Source organism: Stigmatopora argus, chromosome 7 (genome assembly GCF_051989625.1).
Source record: "Stigmatopora argus isolate UIUO_Sarg chromosome 7, RoL_Sarg_1.0, whole genome shotgun sequence".
NCBI classification, from domain to species: Eukaryota; Metazoa; Chordata; class Actinopteri; order Syngnathiformes; family Syngnathidae; genus Stigmatopora; species Stigmatopora argus.
Window position 1 is genome coordinate 14,979,908 of NC_135393.1, and position 9,414 is coordinate 14,989,321.

The 9,414-nt window shown below is 42.6% G+C and overlaps 1 protein-coding gene across 2 annotated transcripts; it reads left to right on the top strand.

Moving 5' to 3' along the window:
* Window positions 1-761: 761 nt before the first annotated feature.
* fam161a (FAM161 centrosomal protein A) lies at window positions 762-9,249 on the top strand. Of its 2 annotated transcripts, XM_077604618.1 has the most exons (9): window positions 762-1,063; window positions 2,572-2,813; window positions 4,454-4,506; window positions 4,582-4,976; window positions 5,846-6,501; window positions 7,452-7,619; window positions 7,693-7,792; window positions 8,102-8,220; window positions 8,537-9,249. In XM_077604618.1, the coding sequence occupies exons 1-9, from the start codon at window positions 896-898 to the stop codon at window positions 8,802-8,804; spliced, it is 2,169 nt and encodes a 722-aa protein (XP_077460744.1). In that variant the 5' UTR covers window positions 762-895; the 3' UTR covers window positions 8,805-9,249. The 2 variants fall into 2 exon arrangements, with proteins under 2 accessions (XP_077460744.1, XP_077460743.1); XM_077604617.1 differs by having other exon boundaries at window positions 4,454-4,976; window positions 8,537-9,248.
* The last annotated feature ends 165 nt before the right edge of the window (window positions 9,250-9,414 follow it).

The window sequence follows — 9,414 nt, forward strand, 5'->3', positions numbered from 1 at the left end:
GTGGCTCTTGCTTTCTTTTGTCGCACATCATGCTTTAATTTGACATAATTAGATAAATGAATGAAAGTAGAGAAGTTTTTTTGCGTTTAATCTACGTTTTGAGGCGATTTATGGTGTTATGTAGATGTTGACGATCACTCATCAAATTTTTGAGGCATGAATGCTAGCTGCCTTAAAAATGAGCTTTCCAAGCGTCCAATTGGAAATACTCCCACTTAAATTGGTCAATTGGAATCAGGTAAAAAATATATATAAATAATCAATATTGATGAGCTGGCAGTAAAACATTTCTAATATTAGGATATTGCAAAATAATGATATTTATCGGGTACACTACTGAAACAAACTGCAGAATATAGACAATGTCTAACAAGAGCAAAAAAATGAAGGAAATGCAATTAATTACATCAATTATTTTATTTATGTAAAACAAAATAATGAAATTCTACACAATTCCCTCTTAGGTGTTGACCCCTGGTCTAAGGGAAATGCACTGTTTAAGTTTTTTAACTTTTCAAATTTAAATTTGAAAAGTGCAACAATGTAGACTGAACTCAAGCTTCTTGTGCTGGCTTTTTGGACAATAATGAGTTAAATATTTGTTAGGAATAGTAATATTTAAAAAAATGAGACCACATTGTGAAACATCTCGTTTTTGTATCCTAATCTGATATTTTATGACTTTCAACTTTCATGTAGGACGCCTTTAATGCAAAACGTACAGCGCGGATACGTTGCTAGGCAACAAATGCCTGGTTTTAAGCGACACGTGCGGGCTAGCCAGCCTCAAAGCCTTCCACCAACTTTGCTTCAATTTTACACCCTATATTTAGTTCCTATATGTTGATGTATTGATTTCTTTTAAGACTAAAAAGTCATCGTTTCGCTCTTCACAATGGCTAACGCGCACCGCAATAACGTCCTAATGACGTCGTGTCTGAAGCAGCCGGTGGATCCACACACCGGGGCCCCGCTCGCTTCTTACGAGCGGGACAAAGAGATGCCTTACTCGGCCGCGCTTTACATGGACAACCGGGACGACTACCAAGAGAAGCAGGACGAGGTAAAGCACGAAAAAACATGGCTCATCCACATGACTTTTATGTCACGTGTTTACATAGAATTGATGCTGAATTTTCAACGTTTATACGGATGTCAATAGGCATGATTATGATACGATAACATTTTGCCGATATGATGAAATCTGACCATGTGTTTATTTATGTATTTGTTTTAAAGTCAAACTGTAGTGTAGTACCTTGGGAGAATTAGTGATATATTTGCCATTAGCAAATAGAAAGCATCATGTTGTATTCTTATGCTTTTATGAAGTGCCTTATAGTTTCATTAAATCCATTTTTTTTTATTTCTGACAAATTGTAATATACTTGTGTACTAAATAAAGGGAGGCCTTCATTCATATCATTTAATATTGGATTGGTAAATTTACTGTACAACTTTTTTTCTACAAAAAAAATCCCTTAAGAAAATACATATATGTAGTATTATCAAACAACACTAATAATTTGTCCAAAAATGTTACACATTTGTTCATTCAACACTTTACATAAGTTTACAAACCATATGGCATTTGCAGAAAATTGGATAGAATGAAATGAGGAAACGTTTACGTGGCGAGGCGATGGTAACACTTTGTCTTCCCGTCTATTCGTGGATTAGATTAGACGGACTTCGCGTGGTGATGGTGCTAATCCCTCCTCCTCCTCCTCCTCGTTCACCTCCCATGCTCCTCCTGGCACGCTTGGCGTCTGGAAGCCACATTAAGATACCCGCGGTAGACCTACCTCCATCTGGAGACCTAATAGGCTTAAACGTAAAAGCATCTAATCATCAACAATTGTCCAGAATGTTTAAATATTTGTATTCAAGCCTCTAAAGTCCAACCTAATTATCCCCAATTTACAATGATGATGATTTTCTCCACCCCGATTTACAATTATGATTCACAGCAACTGTCAATGTATTAAAAGAGACAAACAATCATGCTATTGGCGTATTTAAATCTTCTTCTATTCAAGAAAATACGGTACAGTTGATAAAGACACGATATTTCTTCACTTTAATTTTGTTTTCATTCATTTTCTGAACGCTTCTATCATCATCAGCCTACTATGCATGTTTTTGGAATGTGGCAGGAAACCGGAGTACCCGGAGAAAAACCACACAGGCCCAGGGACAACATGCAAACAGGTGGACCGACCTGGATTTGAACCCAGGACCACTCATCCAATGAGCCACTCTTTACTTTCATTTCTTTACATTTATTCACAGACTTAAGACTATTTCTGGTCGTTGTTTTTCTTCTTATGAACACTCATTTTGAAATCCTACTCCTCTGTTGTACACGAAGCGGCCATCTTGAAACTCGGCACCTATCTAGCATAGTTACCAATCTGTTAGCTATGCTACATCGGTGCATTATTTTTTCTTTTTCTTTTTTTAATAGGGCTGATGAATTAATTGCGCACTTCCATATACTTGCATGGCGGTTATCAGTTAACCAGTAATTTTAATTTTTGGCCGTGTGTAAAAATGAATTTCCCCTTCCAGGAGGCGCACTGGTGCATGAACGACAAGGGGGATGCGTCTTGTCTAGTTCCCCCGGCCAAGGCGTGCAGAGAGCACGTGGACCTGCGCCACATTTTCTTCTCCAACGAGGAGTACTACAGAAAACTGGAGGAGCTGAAGAAGGCTCACCTCCGCACCATGGCCGAGCTGGAGAGCATGTACCACCGCAAACTGCAGCTGCAAACCCTGGCCCACTCACCCTACTTACTACACCAACAGCAAGGGTCAGTGGCACAGCACTATAGCATACCAGTCAACCTCTGCCGATAACTGCCCTTATAAATGATTATGATTCCCCTTACAAACCCCCCAAAAACCTTACAAACACCGTACGAGTCGTACGACTCGTACGGTGTTTGTAAGGTTTTTGGGGGGTTTGTAAGGGGAATCATAATCATTTATAAGGGCAGTTATCGGCAGAGGTTGACAGGTATGGCTTTGCAAAGGTGACAAAGGCACATACATAGGTGAAAACAAAAAGTGGAATCGACGGGGGTTGGGCCGCTGTGGGTGGGGAGAGAGCAGCTTTCCCTTCGAGCCATCCAGCAGCAGCGACCGAGCTGACAAACTTTGAACCAGCGGGGGTTGGGCTGCGACAAGCAGCTGACGCCAATCCACTGATTGCACATGTGTCACACTAGTATTGCGGAAAGGCTTGCTCTTTATGAAAAGCTACATTTTGTGGAATAGTCTTCAATGAAAGCCTAGTCTTATGGGATGTGACACCTTTATATCAAATCAAAAGCCTTTATTGTCATCATACACAGCTGCATATAACAAAATGGGTGAAATATCATTCAAGAAAGGCGCTCTTAAATGGGTCAAAATGGTCCAAAGTTTGCGCTTTGATGGCCCATGTTTGAAATAGGTCCAATGGGGGTTTGTAAGGGGAATCATAATCATTTATAAGGGCAGTTATCGGCAGAGGTTGACAGGTATGCTATAGCATTATGGGTAATGCTGAAGTGGGGAGTAGCGTCGCTAGGAAAAGGTGGAATCAATTCTGATCCCCACTAGTTGGCGCTGAATGTCGGCAGGATGGCTAATTGGCTGATTGGCTAATTGGCTAATTGGCTAATCACTTTTTGCACCACAAAAAAAATCATCCAATATTGTCTTACATAGATTTAGTAAAGTTGTTTAGACCTGACTATCATTAAATTTAAACCATTGGTAATTGTAGTAGTATTTTATTTTATTTTTTAAGATTTGAGAAAAACTCATTTTGAACTTACTGGTATAATATCAAAATTAAAATCAGGCAAAAAAATGATCTTTTGCAACAAAAATAACCACTTTTCTTGTTAAAAATTCCATATTTTATATTATAGTTGTATATTATATTTCCTGATTTTCCCCTTTTTAAAATCAAAAATTGCCATTTTTTAATCAATATTGGCAATTTTTAAAAATTTTCTTTTTGTGTTTTTAGTTCAAAAATACATTTTGTAAAATCTAAAAATAAATATATAAAAAGAGTTTCTCTTTTCCACTTTAATAACGACCATAATAAAAAAATGTATTTCCTTTTGAAATGAAAAACAAATGATTAAAAGACGTTTTTCCTTCCTGAGAAATAAAAAAAGCTCAAATAAACATTGTTTTAGATCCATAAAAAACCTAAATATTTAGGGCTTTTGATCCAGTTCTTTTAATCCGATGAAAAAAATACATCAAAATATTATATTTAAAATTATTCTCTATGAACTTGAACAATTTAAATTTCCAACTTCCAAACTGACATCATTAACTAAAGTGCATCCCTTTATTGGACACACATTAGGACACACGTGATTGAAGCTATACTGTAGTATTGACTCATCCAGCTCTTTTATTTTCTCTTTGTATTCTTGGACGACAACAGCGACGGCTCACAACACCTAAGAAAGTCTCGCTCCGCCGCGGAACTCCACAGAGGTCAGGGGGAGTCTTCCTCGTCTTCATCCGACGAGGCGGACCAGGTGGAGAAAGGCCTTCTGTTCTCCCCCAAAGAATACATCAAGAACATGTGGAGCGACTTCAAGCTGTCCCCCCGGACACGCCACCTATCCACCTCCCTGCCGGGGGACCGCAGCGACGCCCGGGCTCGGCGAAGGACCGATTCCCGCGAGTCCAGGCCCGCCGCTCCCAGGGTGACGGTCCCCAAGCCCTTTCGGATGACGCTGCGCGAGGCGGAGCGGCGGCGCTGCGGCGTCAAGACGCGCTCGGAGGTGGAGCTGGAGAACGCAGAGCTGAGGCGGCAGCTGGAGGAGTTGATTGAATGCCAGAGGAAGTTCCGAGCCAGCCCCGTGCCGGCGCACGTTCACCTGCCGCTCTACGGGGAGCTTCTGGAGCGACGGCAGGAACAACGGCGAATCGTGCGGGAAGACCACCATCTCAAAACCAAGGTTGCCATTGTTTAAGACGGGGGAGTCAAACTCTGTTTGCTTGGCGGCCCACGTTCATGCCAACTGGATCTCACTCTCATCTCATTTTTGGAACCGCTTTATCCTCACTAGGGTCGCGGGGGTGCCGGAGCCTATCCCAGCTGACTTTGGGTCAGAGGCGGGGGGGATAAACAACCATTTACGCTCACACTCATACCTAGGGGCAATTTAGAGTGTCCAATCAGCCTAGCGTGCATGTTTTTGGAATGTGGGAGGAAACCGGAGTACCCGGAGGAAACCCACGCAGGCCCGGGGAGAACATGCAAACTCCACACAGGTGGACCGACCTGGATTCGAACCCAGGACCCCCACTCTGGTTACGAGTTAAAAAATAATAATGATATAATAAAAAAACGAGTGGTTGGTGTGCCGGCCTCACAGCTCTGGGGTGCTGGGTTCAAATCCAGGTCACGTCCACCTTGTGTAGAGTTAGCATGTTCTCCCCGGGCCTGCATGGGTTTCCTCCGGTTACTCCGGTTTCCTCCCACATTCCAAAAACATGCATGCTAGGCTAATTGGACACTCTAAATTGCCCCTAGGTATGAGTATGAGCGTGCATGGTCATCCTTTGTCTCCTCGTGCCCTGCGATTGGCTAGCCACCGATTCAGGGTGTCCTCCGCCTCTGGCCCGAAGTCAGCTGGGATAGGCTCCGGCACCCCCGCCACCCTAATGAGGATAAAACGGTTCATAAAATGAGATGAGAGATGAGATAGTGATAATATATAGTTGCAATCAGGCCTTTGAACCGAGCACAGTTCCAGTTGCTTTATTTATGTTATGTCGATAATAATACTAATAATTAATCACCTTGCTGGCAACTCTCTTCAAGCCCTTCACCTTCCTGGAGAGGGAGCGTCTGAAGAAGGAGGAGCAACAGAAGCAGCAGCAAGAGCAGCAGCAACAGCAGCCCCCCGAGCCAGAACGGGTCAAGCCCTTCAAGGCCAAACCGGTGCCCAAGTGGATTTACGAGGCGGGCCATCTGAAGAAGGAAGAGGAGCTCCACCGATCCATCAAGAAGCAGATGCGAGCCCAGGAGATGCTGGAGAGCGCCGCCGCGCCCCCCAGCACACTGAGCAAAAGACTGGCGCTGAGCAAGAAGGGCAAAGGTCACCCGCAGACCTTCAGCCACCAGCCGCGAATCAACAAGGACGTGCCCGACCTGGACGACACCTTCAGACGCTTCCAGAAACGCATGGAGAGGAACAAAGAAGTCAAGCCCACCACCGTTTGCGAGCCCTTTCAACTGAGGACGGCCAAGATCTCGCATCGTGAGCGCCCTCTGGCCGAGAAGGAGCCGCAGGGCGCCGATGGCGAGCGCCCCGTGGCCGGGAAGGAGCCGATTGGCAGCCCACCGTTGCTTCGCTGGTCGCACGCCAAGAGCTCCGACACGGCAAACTCCAGCCTCTGCTCGTCCCTCTCGGGGAGCATGGAGCTCCTCCCGGCCAAGGACACGGACGCCACCAAGAAACGACACCAGGCCGTGAGGTACTCCGGCGGCACCTCCCACTCCTCCTTCTCTTGCCCGGACCGCAGCCCCCGTAGCGACAGCGACTCAGTCCCCTCCCGAGGACCCCCTTAACCCCATCCTTGTCCCTCCAGAAGCTTGTGTAGATCCCTCAAACCAGTTTATTCAGTAAGTGCATTCATGACACTGACATAGCGGTCTGAAAGAAACTAAAAACAAATGATTTCAAATTCAAAACTGTAAAATAGAGCATTACTTATTGCATTTTCTTGCTTATACGCCCAATTTGTTGCTAAAAAAAAGGATACATGCGCACAAATACACAACAAAGACAAAGACCAAATGCCATAACGCAAGACAATGCAACTAATACGGTCATTTATTTCAAAATAGAGAAAAGATAAACAGATGTAACGCTTAACAAAATTTATTTTGACGTCTATGAATGAAATTCAAGAAAAAAATTAACCGTATCTTGCATATAATGTGAAAAAAAGTCACTTACAAACTATGCGATAACAAACTAGATCGGTACGAACACACTTCCTGGTTGTACTGCTCACGTGACTTCCTTTTTGAATTTTCTACGCGCAGGCAACAGACGATCCTTTCGCTTCATAAAGTATCTCAGAAATACCACATGCGAAGATTTTTCTTAAGATTTCCCCTTTAAAATAACACATTTGTACTCCCTATTAAAACCATGAATATGGAGCTGAAATTTGTGAATCAGGGGGCGGCTTATACGAGAAAAATAGTCAAATTCAACAATTTTAAGGCCATTTATGTGAGAAAATACGGTAATTCCATTTGGAAATATAATAAAAAGGAGGAATTTTCTGAATGGATAGATAATTGGCGTATTTTCCGCACTATAAGGCCCACGTAAAATGAAAAAATGATTTAAAATTTATATTCATAATTTGGAGGTGCAAAAAAAAAATTGTATTTGGACTTTGTGTGTCGGCAGGCAGGCTCTGGAACGCAGGAGGCGGGCCGAACAGGAAGAGGCGCGCTGGACGGAGAGGCAGAAGGAGCGCGAGATGAAGCTCCAGAAACTGGTCCAAAAGCGGGCCAGTGCCAACGACCCACACCTGGCACTTTCGCAGACGCACAACCACAAACTCCAAGAATTCAGGTAAGACAAAGACACATCAGTCAAAGACTTGGATTTATGTGTCCGAGGTGGTGGTCTTGGTTTTTTTGTTCAGGAAACAAGACCGCCAGCGCAGGAAGGAATACCAACAGGAGATTAGGGAGATTGAGCAACGCGTCAAAGGCAGGCCACTTCTTCTTGAACAGGTTGCCCAGGTACATGGGAGACTTTTTTTTTCTTGCTGTATTTTCTGGACTATAAGTCGCAGTTATTTTTTTAAATATATATAGTTTTAGTTTTATAGTTTTAGTTTTATATGAACATTTTATATCTCATCTATTCTTAATTTTGAATTTTGTTAAATAAAAATCCTGCAAAATGCGACTTCTTATGTTTTTTCCCATTTATTTAGCATTTTTTTTGGCTAGTGCGACTTATAATCCTACAAGTATGGTCGTTTATTTTCAAATTGTGTGGGTTTTTCTATTAAAAAAATGGGAATATGTGCTCTGTCGACACAACAGAAGAACGCCCATCAGGCAGCGCACAAGCGTTTCGCCGACACGCTGCACAAAGTGGACCTGAGTGAGGACTTTGTTAAGAGGAAGGCCGCGGCGGCACGTGGCCGTGTTGGTGGGACGCGGTAAATATTCACCAGCATTTTAGGAAAGTCAAGATTTTTCAGCCTAGATCCGAATTTCATTCGCATTCAGTGCAAATGGATAGAGCATCTATCCCCATCAATGGGTGCTAATAAGATGTTATTACCTATAGTCCTTATAAAGCATGATTTATGGATGGATGTGTGGGTGTGTGGTTATGTTAAGATTCTCTCGCTACGTTTGTCCAAACCGTGCATCGTAGAGAGTTGAAATATTTCATCGTGGCCAGAAACGGCTGTGATATATTAAACAACTTTTGATGACACATTTGTCCGGTCCCTTCTCGTTACTGTCCAGCGAGTCTTCGGAGTCGGAGGACCCCGCCTTGGAGCCAGTTTACTACCAGAAGGTATTATTGGACGATGAAGAGCAGGAGGTGGGGAAGGAGGATGAACAGGAGGAGAGAGGCATAACTTCACCTGCTGGCAGCGAGGAGTGCAAGCAGCATCATTCCCACGGAAGCTGTACCTACTCGGACGATGATGACCATTATTCTGACGAGGGGGCGCAGGATGAGGAGGAGGCTGTAGACGCAAAGCGGGATGAGGACCAGGAACATGCTTGAATTCACTCGGGAACATGACAATGGATAGAAACAGTTGATCTTCATTTTTCATCTGTCGGGGATTAGGAACCCACACCTGATGCAAATTCATGAACAGTAGAAGTCGTATGTCAACTAGTAGTACGCATAATAGAAAATAATTTCATTGTGTATTGTGTACATGCATAGGAATTATGTCTATAATAGAGGTTTCTTTATTTCCCAAGAATTATTTTTCTATAAAAGCTTCCTCGCCATCAGTATACAATCATGTATTGTTTATTTATTGATTTGTTTTCATTTCTATTTTATATATTTTTTAGTGTTAACTTCAGGACAACAGTAAGAACATGCAATTCAATTTATAGCAAATGTAAATCGATAACAATGGGAGCATTGTATAACATATCTTAGTCTTGACTCATGTTGTGCATTTTGAGTGCTATTGGATTAAAATGTGTTTTCATCCAAAGAGTAAAAAATAAAAGAATTAATAAAGATTAAAAAAACAACTTCATAAATGCCTATCTTGAAGTCTGAAATTTATTTTAACCATGCAGAAAACAAAAACTCAATCTTTTCCCTTTTGACCCATCTTGTGAAAGGGTCAACTGTCCTTTCTCATCAAACA